This window comes from Diplotaxodon limnothrissa, linkage group LG2 (genome assembly GCF_057381915.1).
Source record: "Diplotaxodon limnothrissa isolate DT_005_m linkage group LG2, D_limnothrissa_male_GT1.1, whole genome shotgun sequence".
NCBI classification, from domain to species: domain Eukaryota; kingdom Metazoa; phylum Chordata; class Actinopteri; order Cichliformes; family Cichlidae; genus Diplotaxodon; species Diplotaxodon limnothrissa.
In genome coordinates, this window is record NC_140597.1 from 19,832 (window position 1) to 43,519 (window position 23,688).

Genomic DNA, 23,688 nt, shown 5'->3' on the forward strand with positions numbered 1-23,688 from the left:
GAAATCACAACAAGATGACATTCAGGAGTATAAACTGGTGTTTTGAAGATAAGAATACAATGACATTGTGATGCAGCTTTAAAACAATTTTAAAAGCATACCATCTATAGGGAAGACATCGACATCAGACTCTGCATGCTGGGGAGATCGCAAAGCTGTGTCGGTTTGTGTGTTGTGCCGGAGTGGCGAAAGGTGCTGGAAGCTGGGTGGGGCATTATGATGGTTGCTATCAGTGGGCTGGGGGGCAGACTGCGGAGTGGTGAGGGCTGTTTAGAAAAAGATAATTTATTGAAAGAATACAGACAACTTGTCAAAAAAGTTTCCTTGTGTCAGACACAGATATGTACACAGACACTAGAAATGATTTTATTACCTGGTATTTTCACTTGAGGGGCCTTTTTTTGTAGGCTGCTCATCCTCGGAGTCCGTATATGTGTACAGGGGATTTGGTGTAAAGAAATAAAATTAAAAACGGTATTAAGTAATTGTAAATGTGCTTTTGGCATAATTTTTCCTAAAATTACAGTTTGATTTCTAACAACACAGGAAACAGAGATGTGCAAGAAGGTCTAGTATACAAGGAATTTTTGAAGTGCACAAGTGTACACGGCTTTGCATTTTTTAAAAAGTTTACAAACTTCCACCTTTTGGACTATATTATGTGGTGATATTGCAGTATGCAAGCACCACCAAGATCATAAATTCTTAACAATCAAAGATATGTTTGTGAGTAAAAAAGTTTTACTTGTGCTTTCGTTTAAGACTGGTTTGGGTTTCTGCTTCGGACTGAAGGTCAGATGTATCACAGTGTTCACGTAGATATCTCTGAAGACTGCGTTCTGTAGTGATGTTCGGATCGATCCTGAAATATCGATTCCTCCGATACCAATCATTTATGTTCTAGAATCGATTCTCACATTAAAATATCGATATTTTAGTAATTTAGAGTAAATTTGTAGTTTATCATTAACAGGAACACAGTGGAAAGAAACTATAACATTTGGATTGTCTACATTCGAAGGAACTATTTCCTCTTCCGCCTTTCATAGTCATGTGCGAAATACAGCTATATAAATGTCTCGCAGTCCCTTGGCGTGCGCACTCACAACAATGGCTGAGCATGATTGTGCGGACGTATTTTACCTCCACAAACAGCTGAGACGTGGTTTGCGATACATGTGGCAAAAAAGTGAGGTGTTGCTGCAACATCACTAACCTTGTCAAACACCTCAGAGTAAATCATTATCACAGAATATGACGAGGGTATGTTGAGGTGAACTGAAGACGAGGAGAGGGACAGGTGCTGCTAGGGCGAGACAGACGTCTCTCACGGGTCCTTTAGTGCTGCAGGCAGGCAAAGTGTTCAAATAGCGCAACTTCAGATTTTTTATTTCTGTATGATGAACTCTGCATTATTAAGTGATAAGAACAAGTAATCTGATGTCCTGTAATCATTATGATGCTATAATTTGAGATACAACAAATAAAATAAGTTTTTGTACAAAGTATCGGATCAGTATCGTCGATACCACCCTGGATATTACTTGGTATCGCATCGGAAAGGAAATCGGTGGTATCGCACATCACTAGCGTTCTGCTTCGTGAAATGTGCCTGGAAATTCTTATTATTCTTATTATTATTCAAGAAGAGCTGAAAGCAATAAAAGCCCCTCTAGCTAGATATGTAATCACCATGTTGTCTTTTGCCATTTTGTTAAGGTAATTTATGATAAAAGGCACTTGGTGGGAGTCTAGATCAGGGGTCCCCGATCCCAGTCCACAAGGGCCAGTGTCCCTGCAGGTTTTAGATCTCACCCTGGGTCAACACATCTGAATCACACGATTAGTTCATTCCCAGGCCTCTGGAGAACTTCAAGACATGTTGAGGAGGTAATTTATCCATTTAAATCAGCTGTGATGGATCAAGGACACATCTAAAACCTGCAGGGACACCGGCCCTCGTGGACTGGGATTGGGGACCGTCTAGATGAACTATTGTGAAATCGAATAGGTGCATGGAGCCATTGTAGTTTGGCTCTAAGAACACAGTTTAAAGATTTATTGTATCATAACCCTTCAAATCTTGGGAAACTCATCAGATTTTCGGCTGCAGTGTTGGTTTGACTGCGTTTCTTGGTTCCCTGAACTACAAAGAAGTTTCTTTTCTTGTAGAACTGTGATTCTAAAAGATGTTGATGATTCCTTTCAGTTCATTGAGGAGATTTTTAAAAAAGTCTCTTGTTAGATCATATGTATTAATCCGGTGTCTGCAGAGACAGCTATCAGGAGCATGGTTGTTGTTTCTTTAATATTCCAGGGATGCACAGCATGTATTTGTGTCACACAGTACTTACTTATCTTGCACCTGCTTGTACAGAATACTTAGAGAAAACATTCTGTACAAACAACTTGAACAGCATCATCATCATATTTCCTACACCACGGACAATGTGTTTTCTTGTCTTTCTGAACTCAAAGTGAGAAATCCTTCTGCTGCTCTGCCATGCAAAAAAATTGTGAGTGGTCAATGTGAAAGCATGCAAAGAACACAACCTTAAACCGACCTTTCTGTGTGTCCATAGCATGTGTCCATTTGTTTTGGCAGCTGGTATTTGTGTGGAATGCAGCATATAGCAATGAAAACAATGTCATTACTAGTTAGTAAGATCTACCATACACCGACTCCACACACACACGTTTCCCCTCTCTTAGTCTGTAAAGACATGTTTATGTGAAACATTATATAAAGTTAGCCAGTAGCTGTACACATGAGTCAATCTCTACATTCAGACAGCACAGAATTCTTTCACATTTGAAATGTACACTTATATATATATATGTTACAAGTATTCAGATCTTCTTTAATTGGCTTGTTTCTCCCATGCACATAGAAGGCATCAATATCCCTCTCAACATTTCTGTGCTTTATCTTTTAGATTTTTTTGGGAGAGTGGAATGCCAAGTTATTTGGTAGGGCTAGCAGGCTTGGTTAGCAAACTGCATTCATATACTGTATGGATCCTTCGTAACAGACTAATAAATTACTGAAAAAACCAAGTACACACTTCTTAAATGGGGTGTACAACACAGCAGACCATATTGCTTGTCATGGATTTCCTTTAAAATGTTTCTAAAAGACAGCAAAACACAGTCAGAGTTAAGAGTTTCTACTCATCATGGGTGAATGTCATTGGGCTTTTTATGATTTCTTTGAACTGTTCTGTTTACATGATGGAATGATCGTACAACACACATTTTTATTTTGATTAGCTACATACGTTTGATACCATTTTATGCCACTGAAAAGTGTCTCTCTCACTGGCAGAGCAATTCTTGTTATCATAGGATTCATTTAGATGAGATTCTGCAACCAGTGGCAATTCCATATCTCCACAATCTGCAACCGAACTCTGTCCTCCAAGATGACAATGTATAGCCCCCGTAGAGCTGGCATAATGAAAAACTACCTCCAGCATTTGGGAGTAGAAAGGATGGAATGACCTGCCTACAGTGCTGACCTCAATCCCATTCACCTCCTGTGAGATCGGCTTGGGCGTTACCAACACAACCACAATGGCAGACTTGTGACAAATGCTGGTTGAAGGGATGCCCTCCAGCAGCCATGTGTGACCAATCTAGTGACCACTATAAGGACCTCCATGGGTGGCTGTAGCTTAGGAGGTAGAGCAGGTCATCTGCTAAATATATATATGTATATTTTTGCTAAAAAATATACATATATTTATATATATGATATATTTCACCTGCTAATTGGAAAGTATGAAGGTACGAAGGTGTCTATGTTAGAAATCACTTACATATCTTTACATTGATTGCCAAGAAGCACTGTAAGAACAAAGAAATAGTTAAACAAACAAAAATGTCCTTAATTTCTGTGCGAAGTACAGAGAAGTACAAAGCCCACAAATCATCTTGACCATCATAAGTTGGTGGAAATTTCCACCATACTGTTCATCCATTCATGAATTAATCCATCCATCCATTCAGTGTGTGGTCTGTGAAAGCTCACACCCTTCATGGAGTCGGTGTCTTCAGCAGCTTCTGAAACTGGTTAAAGTTTTGTCAGACAGCGACAGAGAGCATGATTCTGTGATTTTTATTTAGAAATCTCAGTTGCAAGAATAAAACAATAGTGGTGTGAGCAGCTTCTTAACTGAAACTGTAAAGAACAATGTCCAGTATACATCTGTCCCAAGCCTCATAAATCATGTCTGTAAAAATGTCTAAATGCTTTGTCCCCTCCAACTTCTGGGAAATCGATCTCACCATTTTCACTGATGGTTTGAAAATTTGCAAATACTCCCGCTTGCCTCCGCCCCAGAGAGAAGGGTAACATCTCCTGGGTCTAGGTGCGGCTTGCCCGTCTGGGGGCGGGGGTACCTGGACCTGGGATATAGAGTATGTTTGGGGAGTGTGACTGTCTGTGCAGTGTCTATTTGTGTCTGTCTACACGTTGGGTGAGTGCTGAGTATTTGGTTGTGTATATAAAATTCATCCATCCATCCATCCATTCGCTTCCGCTTGTCCTTTTCAGGGTCGCGGGGGGCGCTGGAGCCTATCCCAGCTGTCATAGGGCGAGAGGCAGGGTACACCCTGGACAGGTCGCCAGTCTGTCGCAGGGCTAACACATAGGGACAGACAACCATTCACACTCACTCGCACATTCACACCTAGTGGCAATTTGGATTATCCAATTAACCTATCCCCACAAGTTGCATGTCTTTGGACGGTGGGAGGAAGCCGGAGTACCCGGAGAGAACCCACGCAAACACGGGGAGAACATGCAAACTCCACACAGAAAGACCCCGGCCTGATGGTGGAATTGAACTCAGGACCTTCTTGCTGTGCGGCAACAGTGCTAACCACCGTGCCACCGTGCTGCCCCAATTCAATTCAATTCAATTTTATTTATATAGCGCCAAATCACAACATAAGTCGCCTCAAGGCGCTTCATAGATACAGAGAAAAAAGCCCAACAATCATATGACCCCCTATGAGCAAGCACTTTGGCAACAGTGGGAAGGAAAAACTCCCTTTTAACAGAAAGAAACCTCCGGCAGAACCAGGCTCAGGGAGGGGCGGCCATCTGCTGCGACCGGTTGGGGTGAGAGAAGGAAGACAGGATAAAGACATGCTGTGGAAGAGAGACAGAGGTTAATAACAGATATGATTCAATGCAGAGAGGTCTGTTAACACATAGTGAGCGAGAAAGGTGACTGGAAAGGAAAAACTCAATGCATCATGGGAATCCCCCGGCAGCCTATGTCTATTGCAGCATAACTAAGGGAGGATTCAGGGTCACCTGGTCCAGCCCTAACTATATGCTTTAGCAAAAAGAAAAGTTTTAAGCCTAATCTTAAAAGTAGAGATAGTGTCTGTCTCCTGAATCCAAACTGGAAGCTGGTTCCACAGAAGAGGGGCCTGAAAACTGAAGGCTCTCCCTCCCATTCTACTTTTAAATACTCTAGGAACAACAAGTAGGCCTGCAGAGCAAGAGCGAAGTGCTCTAATAGGGTGATATGGTACTACAAGGTCATTAAGATAAGATGGGGCCTGATTATTTAAGACCTTGTATGTATATGGGGGTGGGAATGCACGTTTGTGTCCGCGTGCGCCTGTTCGTCTGTGTCTATATGTCAGGTCAGGTCTTAGACTCGACCTCTCTGGGTACATCTCAGGCCCTCCAAAGTACGGAGGCCCATCTCCCCTCACCACACTCCCTGCCAGTGGCTGATGCCCTCAGACGTTGGTGTGTTGGTGGTTCTTGTCGACTGGGGCTGGGCGCTCATGTATGTACCGGCTCACTCCTGGTGGCCGATTGGCGGGGCCTGCTGCCTGTGGCCCGGCTGGGCCCCCTCCCGGGGGGTGGGGTGCCCTCAGGCCTCTGGCCTCTGGATCTGCTGGGTGACCTCTCGTTTGGGGCTCTACTCAGCTCTTCCCAGGAGGGTGGCACGGTTCCCCCCTTTTGGTGGTCCTCCTCGGGTCCTCGTACTCTGGGGCCTCTGGATGTCTGGGACCTGGATCTCCTCCATACCTGCTTCATGCCCTGGTGGACGGGGCTATGGCTCCCCACACTCCCTAGCAGATCGTTACATGGAGAAACCTTTTGAATACAAGCATGCTGATCCACACAGGTGTACACACGGGTGTTCACAGACGCGGACTACACCTTTCTTGGCTGCTGCCTCAAAGCACATTGTGCGCTGTCTATCTTGCGTGCTGCACAATAGCGTTTAATATTTAGTATCTACTGTTATCTACTGCTAGCTAGTTTATTGTGATGGTGCTGGTTTTTTTTTTAATTATGTTGCTCTTTTTTGTTTGTTTTCTCTTCTGTTTTTTTTTCTCCATACAGGTGATCCAGGTGTTTGTTTGTTTTTCTTTCTTTCTTCCAGCGTTCATTTGCAATGGTTTGTATTACACCAGTTTATCTGATCCACAATATGGGCCTGTACATTTTTTATATTGTTTTCAGTACAATGCATTATATTATCTTTGTCAGTGAGAGATAAATCTGCTGTGCCACAGTGTGCCCACATCCAGCCTTTTTGCATGGAGACACACTCATGAATGAAGCTGAAGTCATGGTGACAAGTATGTTCAAAAGTTATGTGATTGCCGACTCACTGATCCTGAGGGATGACTTACAATGTTAGAGCTATTTTGTACATATGTTGCTACAGAGAGGTGACAAATGAAAGAAAAATAGGATTAAATATGTTCTATGTGCTGCTAGAACAGTGAGAGTAAAACGTGATTTTTCCTCAGTTAATGTTTTGATGAAGTTGCTTTTTGCTGACTTGAAATCTTTGCTCTGAGAACAGAAATGTTTGATGATAAAGAGCATTTTTGTGCTTTTGTACAGCAGACCCAAACCGTGTCAGCACAAGAGGCCCACTAGGTTGTCACCTCATTTTCTTAACTTTGTGTACTTCTGTGAATTTATCAGTAATATCTGGTCTCAGAATGTTGTTTTTTTTTGCCAAAATGTGTCAGAGAAAAACAACCCCAAAACGCTGAGTATAATCATTTGAAAAAGGCTTCTCTTGGTGCTTTGCGACATACTGCTGACAAAGGCTTTCAGGCAAAACCACAGGAGACACACCCATGCCCCAAAAAACAAAATCCTACATTGTGTCATCTAATGATGAAACTTCCTCAAATGACAGCCAGTAAATAGCTAAACGTGGGCTTTCCAGTGATGGCAAGGTCAGTATGGTTGACAGGCGCTGCTAGACAACTCGAAATAAAGGCTGTGACAATATAATGAATGACAATAAGTGAAGGACGACCTTAGAACTGAAGAAGCTTCTCGGATGAGAGGTGAAACGTCTTCAAGCAACTTAAAGAAGTCCAGACGCTTTTCTTTGCAAGCTCCTTTGACTACGATGACCTGGATGACTGAGAACCTTCACAGACAAGTGAAGGACGTTGTTCCATCTTTTTCTTGAGGTTCTCTGGTGACTTAGTGGCAGATTAAATTTTGGTAGACTGTCATGTTTGGACTTGTCCACAGCTGACTGAACCTTTTCTTTCTGGCATCAGTTTGAGAACCACTGAACTAACACAACAAATCCTCTGCACTGTAAAAAATATCCCTAACAAAAGCTTTGTTTCTTTCTGTTTACATGAAAGCTAAACCTGGGAAAGTGGCACTGGCAGTAGTGCAGAAGTAGATGTTATGTTTTACATCATTTCAGTCTCAATTGACTATAGGTCAATGTACTGATGCTAAAATAATTTTTAAAAAGTACAAAGTATGCTTAGCGTATTAGTTAACTTTGTGTTCATGAATAATGCATTTCAAACCGCAGACATTCAGTTGAAAAGGATGGAGATGCAGCTGTGTTATGTATTAAATTAGATCTCTCATTAATGACTAATAATATTTTTTGGAATGTTCAATCAATAAATTGTTCATTATAATTACAGTTACAGTTATAGTTGGAATTATAATTAGATTACAACTTGGTTTATGACAATAAATCAGTGAAATGACAGATTTAAGGAGCAGCCAGTGTGTCCATCTGCATCCCTGACTCCTTTATGGGAAGTGTGGATTCGGCTCTCTGATAAGAACTTCCTAACCTCTGATCCTATGAGTCTTACCCAGGAGGCAATAAAGGGCTGGGTGAGGAGACTCTCCCACTACTCGTCCAGGTGTCTCCCCTGCTCACTCTGATCACATAAGCAAACACCTGAGTCGCCTTGCAGGTCAAATCCTATTAGTCCCACGTGTTAACGCTCCTCCAATGATTGTGGCACTTCTAATGCCTGGGCTTAACTCTAGTGGCCTGGAAAATAGGCCCCAAGGGAAGGTCATAATTACAGCTCTAGAGTAACCTGTAAGAGCTTTTTGCACTCACAGGTTAGAGAAAGGATGAGCACAACCAGACCTGAGGATGCATTTATGCTGCGTTCCAAGTTGATGATAATCACCCAGTGGAAGTATGATGTATCCTGAATTAACCATCTAACACAGCTAAACTGGAAAGTCAAAAATATACAACCAGTTTGCAGGTTCACAGGTTCTGGTGTCACTTTCAGCTGTGGATGTCTTAGATCCTTATCTTGCAGAAGAACCCTTTCTGTCCCCTCTCTTATTGGACGTCACTTTATTGTCTACTCACCTAATCTCCATCCAGTCTCTGTCTATCGGACTGATATACACTCTAAACCAAGGCACAATGTACATTTCAATTCCTTTAATTTTAAATATGTTTATATTGTCTATCCTGTAAAATAGTCAGATGTCTATTCATATTAATGTACAGAATTCACCTGCTTGCTGCTACATATATATATAATGTTCTTCCTCTACACCCCCCCCCATTTTTGCACATGTCGAGGAGCGTGTCAGGCTACATTTCACTGTGTGTTATACTTGTATAACTATGCATGTGACAAATAAAGAACCTTGAACCTTGAATCTTGATATGATTTAACACAAAGTTTAAACTTTAAAATCACTTTATTTTCTTTGTCAGTCTTAACACAGAAAATCTGTCACATTCAAACATTGGGTCATACATATACAGGGAGTGCAGAATTATTAGGCAAGTTGTATTTTTGAGGAATAATGTTATTACTGAACAACAACCATGTTCTCAATGAACCCAAACAACTCATTAATATCAAAGCTGAATGTTTTTGGAAGTAGTTTTTAGTTTGTTTTTAGTTTTAGCTATTTTAGGGGAATATCTGTGTGTGCAGGTGACTATTACTGTGCATAATTATTAGGCAAGTTGTATTTGTGAGGAATAATTTTATTATTGAACAACAACCATGTTCTCAATGAACCCAAACAACTCATTAATATCAAAGCTGAATGTTTTTGGAAGTAGTTTTTAGTTTGTTTTTAGTTTTAGCTATTTTAGGGGGATATCTGCGTGTGCAGGTGACTATTACTGTGCATAATTATTAGGCAACTTGACAAAAAACAAATATATATCCATTTCAATTATTTATTTTTACCAGTGAAACCAATATAACATCTCCACATTCATAAATATACATTTCTGACATTCAAAAACAAAACAAAAACAAATCACCGACCAATATAACCACCTTTCTTTGCAAGGACACTCAAAAGCCTGCCATCCATGGATTCTGTCAGTGTTTTGATCTGTTCACCATCAACATTGCGTGCAGCAGCAACCACAGCCTCCCAGACACTGTTCAGAGAGGTGTACTGTTTTCCCTCCTTGTAAATCTCACATTTGATGATAGACCACAGGTTCTCAATGGGGTTCAGATTAGGTGAACAAGGTGGCCATGTCATTAGTTTTTCTTCTTTTATACCCTTTCTTGCCAGCCACGCTGTGGAGTACTTGGACGCGTGTGATGGAGCATTGTCCTGCATGAAAATCATGTTTTTCTTGAAGGATGCAGACTTCTTCCTGTACCACTGCTTGAAGAAGGTGTCTTCCAGAAACTGGCAGTAGGACTGGGAGTTGAGCTTGACTCCATCCGCAACCCGAAAAGGCCCCACAAGCTCATCTTTGATGATACCAGCCCAAACCAGTACTCCACCTCCACCTTGCTGGCGTCTGAGTCGGACTGGAGCTCTCTGCCCTTTACCAATCCAGCCACGGGCCCATCCATCTGGCCCATCAAGACTCACTCTCATTTCATCAGTCCATAAAACCTTAGAAAAACCAGTCTTGAGATATTTCTTGGCCCAGTCTTGACGTTTCAGCTTGTGTGTCTTGTTCAGTGGTGGTCGTCTTTCAGCCTTTCTTACCTTGGCCATGTCTCTGAGTATTGCACACCTTGTGCTTTTGGGCACTCCAGTGATGTTGCAGCTCTGAAATATGGCCGAACTGGTGGCAAGTGGCATCTTGGCAGCTGCACGCTTGACTTTTCTCAGTTCATGGGCAGTTATTTTGCGCCTTGGTTTTTCCACACGCTTCTTGCGACCCTGTTGACTATTTTGAATGAAACGCTTGATTGTTCGATGATCACGCTTCAGAAGCTTTGCAATTTTGAAACTGCTGCATCCCCCTGCAAGATATCTCACTATTTTTGACTTTTCTGAGCCTGTCAAGTCCTTCTTTTGACCCATTTTGCCAAAGGAAAGCACGTTGGCTAATAATTATGCACACCTGATATAGGGTGTTGATGTCATTAGACCACACCCCTTCTAATTACAGAGATGCACATCACCTAATATGCTTAATTGGTAGTAGGCTTTCGAGCCTATACAGCTTGGAGTAAGACAACATGCATGAAGAGGATGATGTGGACAAAATACTCATTTGCCTAATAATTCTGCACTCCCTGTATAGAATTCACTTCATGTTTCATTCAGTTTATTTAACTGTACTTTGACACATTCATTGTAACATAATCCCTCCCTCCAGATGAATTCTTTCTTTTCCTTTTTAAAACTGTGTTTTTGTCAATCACAGTTTATTTAATGCAATTTCTTTTTATTAAATTACACGCTTTACAAGTCAGACATTCAGAGACTGGTGTGTGTCTTGCAGCCCCATCCTGCACCGCAGACACACACCAATGTCAGACTCTGTACAGGCTCTCAGTGACTCCTCCTATCAGAATCCCTTCATAGATTTATATAGCGCTTTTCAAGGCACCCAAAGCACTTTACAATGCCACTATTCATTCACTCTTCATAACTTTATGAAACCAGATATCAGAAAGAAGAACCATGCAGCCAATACAATTTTCAAGCTTGGCAGAGAAAACAACATTTTGGTTTTGACCATTGGAAACAGAGAAGCAGGATTGTTTCACAAGGCAGCAGAATGGGAAGAGAAAGACGCAGAAAGCCTTTTTTATTCCTGTGCCTTTGCTTTCTTACATGATAATTTGATTAGCAGTGAAAACAATGATATGCATGTTCAGTAGCTAACTTTGATTTTACATAAAACAGAGCAGTGTTTCACCAGCCCTTACAGGGTTTCTAATACTTCCTTATTTTCTGTTCCCTTGAGTACCATGGTCACCTCGAAGTAAAGCAGTTTGTATAGCTCTTTGAAGTTGCTGCTGTCCCAGGAAAGCTGGTTTTACCTGCTCGCCTCGATTGAAATCATCCCAGGGCAGGTTACAGACCTGTGTCGTCATGTTAATAAAAAGAGGAGGACGTTGAATTACAAGAGGAAATTAGACAAAAGAGAAATTGGATAAGGGGTGGAGATGAGGAAACGAGTGAGTCTGTGTTGAAAAACAGGTTGCTGTGTCATGATTACCCAACAGAGCAACACCTCACTGACGTGAGCCAGGATTTACACAAGAGGGGCTGCAGGAAGGCAAACTCAGGGTGAGACAGCAGTGCAGAGAAGAAAGAAAGGAGAGAAAAGTTTGGTGATGTCAAAGGGTAGACAGCCGGGCAGGAAAGTGAGACGTAAGTGAGAGAGATAAGAGAGAGGGAGGGCAGAGTGAAGGTTGGTGGGTGGGAGGAGAGAGAGATAGAGAGCACGGCCTGCCTGGCCTTTAGTCTTAACTCAGAGTTTTGTAACTTTCAGTCACAAAGACGGGGTGTCTGCAGTCACAGACAGAGCATTCATAAAGAGAAGAAGCGTGGTAGGCACTGTGTACAGAGATGACTGGAAGCTCTGCATCTGCTCACAGAGAAACTGCAGCAAATGGACACAGAGCTTCCTCAAACGGGACAGAACTCAAGCGTGAGGACGGAAAGGTAGAACTGGGGAAGAAGGTGACCCTGCTCCGAGGCATCTCCATCATCATTGGGACCATCATCGGAGCCGGGATCTTCATCTCACCAAAGGGAATCCTGAAGCACTCCGGAAGTGTGGGAGTGTCCCTGCTGGTGTGGATTGCCTGTGGCGTGCTGTCCCTCTTTGGTGAGTTGGAATATGAGCAGAGGAGTTCTGCTCTTGTAATATACTGGTGGAGCTTCAGAAAACTGTTTGTGGCTGTAGAGATTTAACAACAGACATAAAAAGAAGTCAGAAAAGTAACAAACAGAAGTCATTTGTTTTCTGTATAAAGTAAGATTAAAAAAGAAGAGATGTAACCATCACTGCCAAAAACACTGTCAGTATTGAAACCGTCGAGTAAGCTTCTTCTGTGCTAAAGCTGCTATTTTACAGTTCACTAATGCAAATATCAGAAGTGTAGTGATGATTTTAATATAAAGGCTCATCTCACAGCCACAAAAATCTGCTTCAAACCATGAGCTGAATGTTTCAGAGTAAAGTTTTATGGCAGCCATCAGGGCTGAACTCACTAACTTGGGTCTGATCTTCAAGTCTCAGTCAAACTTCAGTCTGCTTCACAGCATCGCTGTAAACATGGCTACACATACACAGTGACCTGATAACTCACTGTTGGAGACTGTAAAAGTCACACAGCATCAACACTTATAAAACTTTTTTCCTGCATGATTGCTGTGATTCTGCGACTTATTCTGAATATTCTCACACTTTGTGTCTCGCTCCAACAAATATGGACCTAACTATGCGTATTTGTAGCTTTGTCTTCAGCACCACAGTGGATTTCAAATCAAACAGTCAGGATGTGATTGAAATACAGAGTTTCAGTTTAATTGAAGGGTTTAACAAAAACATTGCACTGACTGTTTAGAAGTTACAGACATATTTATGCAGTTTCTAGAAATGTAAATGGACAAACTCATTTTACACATGAACATAACTCATTTGCTGTCAATGATGATCTCAAGTATTGAAACCCAAGGACCTTTACAGCAGCACTTCCGCCTGTTATCTGCATGTCCATGCCAAAATGTGGCCTCTGTCATGTTACACAGAGGATGTGCTATGCCTACAGGCTGTTTAGTCAGGTCAGAATCTGCAGTCTAATCCTGAATTCAGTTCTGACTGGTCAGAGTCTTATTGGGAACAAAAAGACTAAAAAAAACACTGGAGAAGAGCAGAATCTGTTGTTGAATACCCACAGCAGTGCAAGTCCAACAAAGGAGAGCTGAAGCTCCACTGCGGTCTTTGCCTAAAGCACATGCAGGCCAGAGGTCAACAGAGATGGACATGGGCGAACACAGACAAAACCTCTGCCCGGGGGCTCTCCTGGCTCCACCTTCAACAGTTGGGCAATTCTTCACTTCCTGGTTTTAATTGTGTGCACTAATGATTTCTCAATTCATTTTCAAATCTTTGAAAAAAAATGACAGATGTGCTCATGGGTTTGTTACCTTGTGCAATATGTGAATATACATAATTGCTTGGTTTCTTTGAGAAAGATAACACTTGAATTATGTAATTTTTCAGACTCTCAGTGAACTTAACAACCACCAGAACTTACGAGATGTATCAATTCTGATTTGATCATTAACCACGGGACATATTAGCCAATCATCCTGACATGTAATAATGAACACCACAACTATTGCATGACCTCCTTTGAGCGAGCCGGAAGTAAAAACGTCTTTTTAACATGAAGAAAGCTCCAGCAGAACTGGAGGGGGCGGGGGGGGGGGGGGGGGGGGGGGTAGGTCTGATTGGGGTTGAGGGGAGGAACACAGGACAAATACATGCTGTGGGAGAGAGTCAGAGATTAATCCAGTCCCAATAAAGTTTAAGACCACCTGAGAACTGGCTAACAAAGTTCCAAGTAGAGCTTCAACATGCTACAGGAAGAAATGGAAGTGAAACAAAACTTTTTTCTAGGTTCTAGGTTCTTTATTATTTGTCACATGCATAGTTATACAAGTATAACACACAGTGAAATGTAGCCTGACACGCTCCTCGACATGTGCAAAAATTGGGGGGGGGGGGGGGGGGGGTGTAGAGGAAGAACATTATATATATATATATATATATACACATATAGTATATACACTGGGTGAATGTGCAGTAGTAGCAGCAAGCAGGTGAATTCTGTACATTAATATGAATAGACATCTGACTATTTTACAGGATAGACAATATAAACATATTTAAAATTAAAGCAATTGAAATGTACATTGTGCCTTGGTTTAGTGTCTGGAAGAGTCCTGTCTCAGTCAATTATAGATAATGTGAGAGGGTGGGTGTGTGTGTTTAGGGCACGGATGGCTTGGGGAGAGAAGCTCCTCTTGAGTCTCTCTGTCCTTGCCCGGAAGATGCGGAACCTTCTACCAGATTGCAGAAGTTGGAACAGTTTGTTGCCAGGATGGGACGGGTCCTTCAGTATCTGCGCTGCTCTAGTCCGGCATCTCCTGGTGTAGGTGTCCTGAAGCGGGGGGGGAGCAATCCTGCAGCAGCGTTCTGCTGTACGGATCACTCTCTGGAGAGCTTTTTGGTCCTTCACACAGCTGTTCCCGAACCACGATGTCATGTTCTGTGTGAGGATGCTCTCCACAGCGCCTGTATAGAAAATCCTGAGGATCTTTGGAGAGACCCTGAACTTCCTCAGTTGTCGTGGGTGATACAGGCGCTGCCTAGCCTTTTTGGTCTGGACCTGAATGTGGGCAGCCCATGTCAGGTCTGAGGAGATGTGGACACCAAGATACTTGAAGGACTGCACCCTCTCCACTGGAGCTCCATTGATGATAATGGGCTTGTAGTCTCTGTGCTGACCCCTTCTGAAGTCCACCACCAGCTCCTTGGTCTTGCTGACGTTCAGCTGGAGGTGGTTGTCCTGGCACCACGATGCCAGATTCTTCACTTCATCCATGTAGGCCGCCTCATCGTTGTTGGAGATGGCACCCAACACCACTGTGTCGTCAGCAAACTTCACAATGGTGTTGGAGCCATGGGTGGCCACACAGTCTGAAGTGTAGAGGGAGTAGAGCAGTGGCGAGAGGACACATCCCTGAGGTGCTCCTGTGTTGATGGTGATGCTGTTGGAGAAGCACCTGCCCACCCTCACCACCTGAGTTCTGCCAGTGAGGAAGTCCAACACCCATGCACACAGACGGCTGTTAAGTCCCAGATCCCTCAGCTTTGTGAACAGTCTGCAGGGCACTATTGTGTTAAACGCTGAATGGTAAATGGTAAATGGACTGGTTCTTATATAGCGCTTTTCCACTCTTCTGAGCACTCAAAGCGCTTTACACAACTTGTGCATTCACCCATTCACACCCATTCGCACAAGCACAACTGACATTCACACACATTCATACTCCGATGAATGCATCGGAGAGCAATTTCGGGTTAGTATCTTACCCAAGGATATTTGGCATGCAGACTAGGGGAAGCCGGGAATCGAACCACCAACCTTCCGATCAGTAGATGACCTGCTCTACCACCTGAGCTACAGCCACCCCAGCTGAACTGTAATCAACAAACAGCATTCGCACATAGTTACCCTGTTTCTTGTCCACGTGGCTGAGAGTGGTGTGTAGGACGTGGGCGATGGCATCCTCTGTGGATCTGTTGGATCTGTAGGCGAACTGCAGCGGATCTGTAGGCGAACTGCAGCGGATCTGTGGTGTCTGGGATGGAGGAGGAGATGATGTTCTTCAGCAGCCTCTCAAACACCTTCATTACTACCGAGGTCAGTGCAACTGGCCGGTAATCGTTCAGGGATGAGGGTTTGCTGTTCTTGGGCACAGGGATGATGGTGGATCTTTTGAAGCATGTGGGGACCACAGACTTCGCCAGGGACTCGTTGAAGATGTAAGTGAACACACTTGCTAGCTGGTCAGCACAGCAGCGCAGCAGACGGCCGGTGATGCCATCTGGCCCCGCCGCTTTCCTTGTGTTCACTCTCCTCAGCGCCGCTCGGACGTCATGCTCCGCGATGCTGGTCACCGGTCTCTCGCTGATGACGTCACTGTCCTCGGTAGTCAGGCGGTAGATAGCATTAGCCGCCTGGCTAACCTCGAAACGGGCAGAGTCGGCGTTGATCGGCGCAGTGTCCCTGGCTTTGTAGTCCGTAATGGTGCGTAGTCCGTGCCACATACTCCGTGTGTCGCCCTGGTGGAAGCGGGACTCCACACGTTCCCGGTACCTGCGTTTGGCATCTCTCACCGCGCGCCGCACGCCGTATGAGGCCGCTTTGTAGGCGCTCATATCGCCAGTGGCGAGACCCACGTTGTAGGAGGCGGTCCTGGCGTTTATAGCAGTGCGGATCGATCTGTCCATCCACGGTTTCTGGTTTGGGAATGTGGTGACTCTGGCAGTGGGGATAATCTCCTCCGCTAGCATATTGACGAAGCATACTGCTACTTCCGTAAACTCATTGATGTCGACTGCGCATACTCTGAACATGTCCCAGTCTACGTCGTTGAGTGCGTCCTGTAGCGTAGCTTCTGATTGGGCAGTCCACCGTTGTACCTCCCTCGTGGTCACGTCTTCCCTCCGTATGCTTTGTTTATACTGGGGAATGAGGAAGATGGCGTTGTGGTCAGACTTCCCAAAAGCCGGGTGTGAGACAGCTTTGTAGCCCTGCTTGTATGGCGTGTAGCAGTGATCCAAAATCCGATCCCCTCTCATTGGACACGAGACATGCTGGTAAAAGTTTGGCATGACTTGTCTGAGGTTCGCTTTGTTAAAGTCTCCTGCTACAATGAGGGCTGTGCCCGGGTCCTTGTTTTGAAGCGAGCTCAGCACATCATGTAATTCGGACAAAGCCATACCTGTGTCCGCTTGGGGTGGGATGTAGACCGCCGTGGCGATGACTGAGGTGAACTCACGGGGCAGATAGAAAGGGCGGCACTTAATGCTCAGGAACTCCAGATGTGGCGAGCAGCCGCTGGAGAGAGTAGAAATGCTCCTGGCATCACACCACTTTCTGTTTACCATGAAACACACTCCTCCACCTTTGGTTTTGTTCGACTCTGCCGTTCTGTCCGCGCGGAGCACAAAGAATGAATCCGACAAAGTTACGGCCTGGTCCGGCACGGTGGGGGACAGCCATGTCTCCGTGAAGCACAGAATGTTGCAGTCCCTCATGTCACTTTGGAAGGTGACCCTTGCTATTAGGTCATCGAGCTTGTTCTCCATGGATTGTACATTGGCCAGTAGGATACTGGGCAGTGGTGCGCGATGCGCCTGCTGTCTCAGTCTGTTCCTAATACCAGCGCGTTTTCCCCGGCGCTTTTTTGTTCTGTGCCTCGGATGAGCGGCCCGTCCTTTGTTGTTCTCCGCGCCGCGTAGAATCTCTGGCGGCCAGGAAGGGTCAGGTTTAAAAGTGTCCAAGATTAGATGTGCAACCTTGGCACCGATGTTTACAAGTGATCCGCTGTCGTATACTATAAGACTAGAGGATTTTGGGATGTAAACCAGAGCAAAAAATAAGTAAAAAACAAGAAAAGTGGATAGTCGGAGCGGAGCGGTCAGGAAGGCGTCTCGACGTGGCCGCGCCATCTTGGAACATCAGTGATTCTTGAGATAAGGGACAAAACATGTCCAGCAGATAAAACCCAATTTTGTGGTTAAAAATATGCATACAAGTGTTACCCAACTGCCTAAAAGACAAACCATGTCATGGCTCGCTGTGTGGCAGGCAGGATGAGGACCCAAAATGCAAACTCACGGACTCAGGGGATAAACTCAAAATCACAGCTTTAATGCTGGAAGGCAGATCACAGAAAATACAAAACTTAAACTGGGAACCATAAACTAACACTCGCAGAGAGACACAGGGAAATCCACTTAGCATGAGGGAGAACGCGACACAGAACTGAAGGAGACGCAGACATAAATACACAGAGGGTTAAAGAGGGAAGTGGGAACACACGCGGACACGGCTGACACAGATAACCATAACGAGACAGGGCGGGGTGAACGTAACATGACGTATACAGGCGCGAGAGGCACAAAGTAACACAGGAAGTGCACGGGGGTTCAGACCGGAGGAGAGAGAGAGCACAGGGAGAACATAGACATAACGGGCAGGGGAAACAGGGAATAAACACAAAGAGGGACGAGGGCTCATGAATACACAGAGGGGCACACAGGGGGTAAGAGTCACGAAGGGAAAACACTTAGGGAACAACACAACAGGGCAACTCAGGAAACATGGCCTAAATAAGGAACGAAATACAAAAATACAGGAAACTAAGAATACTGGGCCAACATGGCGACGGCATGGGTGGAGACACGAAGGCTGCAGCTGGCGGCGGCGTGGAAGCTGGGGACGGGGACTCCGAGGCTGCAGCTGATGGAGCAGCTGGTGGCTGGACGGGCTCCTCGGGCCCCCCAGTTGACGAGGAAGGTTGCTGAACAGGTCCCTCGGACCCTCCAGCGGAGACAGGTGGCTGAACGGGCCCCTCGGACCCTCCAGCGGAGACAGGCAGCTGAACGGGCCCCTCGGACCCTCCAGCGGAGACAGGCGGCTGAACGGGCCCCTCGGACTCTCCAGCGGAGACGAGGAGGTGCTGGCTAGGCTGAGCAGAGCCGCCAGCAGAGACGAAGAGCGGCTGGAGGCGTTCCCCTGAACCCCCAGCGGAGACGAGGAGGTGCTGGCCGGGCTGACCAGAGCCGCCAGCGGAGACGAAAAACAGCTGTCGGACGGGACCCTCGGACCCTCCAGCTGACGTGACGTGAAGCGGTGGTGTCGCCGCAGGGTGCCAGATAGGCACACCCGGGAGTTCAACAGCAGATGCAGGACAAACAGTTATGGAGGCCCCTGGCTGGACTAGGAGCTGAGGAAACACAGGCTGCTGAGGCACAATCCCAGAGAGAGAAAGAGCGGGTGAAAAACATGCTATAGGGCTTAATATCTTGGCACAAAAGACCATGAAATGAGCAGTGGTAGTGACCACCAGTTCTGAGCCAGCAATCATTAGGTTCCCAGAGTCTGCATCAGTCTAAAGCGGCTCACAGGTTACTGGCCCAGTCTCAGTAATCCTAGGAGAGGTCAACATAAGCTGGTTGGACTTAACCGATGGTAGTGTGCGGCTCAGAGGAGCTGGTTCAACCATACAGAAAACAAGAATTGCCACTCGATCCACAAAAACAAGGCTTAGATCATCAGGAGCTGACTCCTGGAAAAACAGTAAATACACAGGTATGGACCTAACCAATGGCACCGTGGTAGCATGACTGTGGTGTGTTGGATGAATGTGTTTGTTGGAACCCGCACCCGCAGTGATCTGTGGCTTCAGAGTGATAACTATATTGAGTGGAGAGACAGATACAGGTAAAACGGTACGTAAACCATTAACTGAAGCAGGTGACACTTCAGGCTGAGAGTGGGTGGTTACACCATTGTTCAAGGCCAAAATCCTATCTAGTGATGAGTTCACAGAGGCAGGAGAAAATGGTGTCACGTTAACCCTGATCTCAGCCTCCATCTCCTGAGTGGAGGTAATGGTGCTGGAGCAAAACAGTTCAAAATCACCTTGTTTATTACCTCCAGGAAGACAGAAGTCATGTCAGGATAACTAGTTATGTTTTCGTTACCTTCATTCAGAGACTGGTGGAGGAGCAGGGCTCATGAATACACTTAGGGAACAACACAACAGGGCAACTCAGGAAACATGGCCTAAAAAAGGAATACAAAAATACAGGAAACTAAGAATACTGGGCCAACATGGCCCAGGACCATGACAAACCAAGGCAATGTTTATACAACAAAACTACAATTTTGCATTTTTTATAAATATATATTTATTTTAAATGGTACAATTCATTACCAGTACCTTAAAAATCCATTGTCCAGAAGCAGGTGTGATAATATTACAATACAGAAAAAAAAATTAAAAGTAATGTAAAATTTAACATCATGGCTCTCATCACTAAGTATTTAAGTCAATACCTTATATAATATCAAAATATGCAATTGAAAATTTATTTTTAAATATTTTTTAAGTGATTAAAATCGTGTCCAGAGTTTTTGTCAACACCGTCAGATTTTTTTAAAAGTACAAAAAAATCAGGAATTATTGTGGGCAGCTTACACTCTGAGGACCCCTTTACCACTTCCTGTTTGATACACATGCCATGAGGTCACTGCTGTGATAATTTGTTTGTTTTTATTTCATTTATTGCACACCTTTCTGATAAAACTCTGTGTCACAACCATAGTGCGTCAACACCAAAGTCGATGAAATGCAAGATTAAAATTTTTTTTCTTGTAAAAAGAGCCTCATTTAGGTAGATTGTAGAGGCCATAAGCAGCTGATGAAAAACAAGATGGCTTCTGTCAGATAAACATGTGTTATGAGAGAAAGTCGGTGATGTCAACACCATCAGGATTTTGGTCTGACGGTGTTGACCCTTTTTCTAATGGTGTTGACAAATGCCACAAAAGTGTGCTATTCATCAATTATATTATCAATTATAAGTTATTTTTTACTAATATTTCAGATATATTACCTCCTGTGTATTTTACTGATATTTCTGCTTCACAAATGTGTCAAATATTATCAAATTTGTATTATCTTGAATCTCATTGTTTATGTATACATTATTGATCCTGTAGGAAAATGCTTAGTCCTCTGCATTTAACCAATTCACTCAGTGATGCAGTGGGCAGCTACCAATGCACAGTGTTGGGGAGTAACGGAATACATGTACCGCCGTTACGTATTTAAAATACAAAATATGAGTAACTGTATTCCGTTACAGTTACCGTTTAAAAAGGTGGTATTCAGAATACAGTTACTTTGTTGAAATAAATGGATTACACTGCGGTACTTTCCTGTTTCATATTGTCGCGGGTCAGGACTGTTTGGGTTTTGTTTGACAGCTACGTTCTGTTGTTCCAGGCGGCAGGATTACGGTTGCCATGGTTACAGGGCGACGCTCTCTCTCTCTCTGCGACTGTGTGTTTCCTGGGTGAGAGAGCGCCTTTTCGTTGTTGTTGTTGTTGTGCTAAGCTAACAGGCAGAATGCTACAAGCATAGCTCTAAAGAATGTAGCATCATGGGCAGTGTAGTCCGTGTTGCAGGGAGAATGGACTGCCATACACGTTATGGGTCTGTGAGCGCGAGGAGGGAGAAAAAGGGGAGTGGAAAGGTACGAGTTGTCGTCGAGGAAAAACGGGAGCTGGAAGCATGTAAATGTAATAATAACCACTTCAGCCAAGAAGAGTGCCTGACGAGCCCAGTTGTAAGTAAGCTATTAAGACTCAACTGTACACTGTGTTCGTGTTTTCCTCCGAAAACAATAAGTTCCGTTGGAGCAGTCTTTCAACGCCTCTCTCTGTCTCTCGCAAGAAAAGTTGACCCACACAACAAAGTAAAGCTATTTTTCGGCTACGAGCCGACAGGGACCCCGCCGTATTAGTCAGAGGTCCCTTTACTACAGTTCGGAGTCGCGGACCTTCAGTAATAGTAATAAATCACACAGCAATAGTACATTCACGTTGTTGTAAAAAGCATGATAATATATTAAGTAATCCAAAGTATTCAGAATACGTTACTGTCATTGAGTAACGTAACGGAATACATTACAGAATACATTTTGGGGCATGTATTCTGTATTCTGTAATGGAATACATTTTAAAAGTAACCTTCCCAACACTGCCAATGCAGGATAGCCGCTGTTCGTTGTATTTGAACGCCCAACCTTTCAATCATGTGGCATCTACTGAGCTAGCTGTGCCCGAGAGCTGTTCTTTAAGTGATGATGGATGAATCCTGCTTCCGGGCCCAAACTACTGTGTTTATTAAGCCTGTTGTGCTGTTAAAATGTTTTAATGCTTTTATCTTGTTCTATTACATCTGAACAAGCCCCTAAAAGCAGCCAGTGATCACTGTCAGCCTAACCATCGCGAACCCTAACGTTAACTTTTATCAAGTGGAAAAAAGTTAGCGTTCATCCTCCAGCTTCACTGTGTTTATGTTATGCTAAGATAGCTGTGTCGCTAGCGATCACATAGCACATCATTATATACCAGCTAGCCCAACTTCAGTAACCTGACAATAGTCACTGCAGTTTAGTTTTCTGTCTCCATTTATGTTGGAAGTGATAGCAGAGCTGGTGTATCATGTTCAGGTGGAAACAAGCAATCTAACTTTAACTCTGTTAAATTTCATATATTCTGTCTTCATGGATACCTGGATGTTACACCTGGTAGAGCCACACTGATCATTTTATTAAAGATGAAAGAATTTAGAGAGTTTGTATCTCTCAGTGATGCCGCAGAGTTCCTTTGACTTTGGGATCTGCAGCGGAGTTTGGACCTGGAAACAGCTAATGACATCAAACTTAATGGCTGGATAGCATTTCTATTGCTTAATGCATAATTGTGTTGTGAATATTCATCCTTAATCTGTGAAAAAGCATAAGGTTCAGAAAAATTATAGTGATTACAAAATGGTACATTTCAGGCTAAAATAGCAAAGGGGAAGCTGTCAGTAGAGGAACGAAAGAGAAGGAACAGGGATGATCAAAAAAGAAGGAGAGAAAACATTAACAGCCAGCCTGAGTTGAAGAAAGAGTTTCTCATAAAGGGAAAGATGGACAAATAGAGTGAAAGAGGGAAAAATAAAGAACATCAGTGATCTGAAAGGAAGAGAAAAAAGTCAGAAGACAAGGTTTTGGAAACAAGCACAGAGGGGCCACCGTAAATATACTTTTATTTATTCACTCCACATAGCAATGTTTGGTTTCTTCCTGAATACTATCGTTGTTTATATTTACTGCGGGAAGAAATGGTAAAAACTGTGTTTTATAAGGAAAATGCTCAAAAACGCTCTCCGCCTGTGAACAAGAACAAAACCCAAAGAAACCCCAGCCTTTCCTGTTGGTCGAAAAATGTACCATGTCGACCAATAGAAAAATGATATGGCAACATGGCATTTAGTTGTTTAGGAAGGGGGAAGTTGTAGGAGTGACAGCGGTGTTTTGAGATGTGAGAGATTTGCGACGTTTAGCGCAAATCTTGTGTAGTTAGTGTGTAGTGTAGTCAATAGTTTTGTTGTGTGTGTCAGAACAATGAGGCGACTGCTGAATGTTACAGGTGTTACAGCAGTGATACATCTCCTGTTGTCAGGCCTGCAGGTATCAGGCTGTTGTTCTCCTTCATCTCATAGTGGACAGAAATTATTTTTGCAGTGACACAAATAATTTGTGTGGCATCAGATTTGATGCAGAACAGCTGATTGTTCTGTAAATAGTGTGAAATGTTTATTTAAAAACATCTTGGCTGCATTTTTAGGTAAACAGCTGCAAAAAACTTTGTTGTTTGCATAACTCAGTTACTTTTTTGAAGAAGTAACTATAATTAATTGCCCAACATTGGTCATTATTTACTGTATTTTGCAGACAGAGAGTTACAGACTCTCTCCCAGACCACAGACTCATAATACAAGTCAGAGCTTTATAGAAAAAA

General features: G+C 43.7%; 1 protein-coding gene across 1 annotated transcript in view; it reads left to right on the forward strand.

The window, feature by feature from the left end:
* The first annotated feature begins 12,085 nt into the window (after nucleotides 1–12,085).
* The window catches only part of slc7a11 (solute carrier family 7 member 11), a 50,046-nt gene continuing 38,443 nt past the window's right edge, over nucleotides 12,086–23,688 (forward strand). Inside the window, exon 1 of the mRNA XM_085365252.1 lies at nucleotides 12,086–12,347. Within this exon, the coding sequence (XP_085221378.1) occupies nucleotides 12,086–12,347 (262 nt within the window). The remainder of the gene's footprint in view (nucleotides 12,348–23,688) is intronic.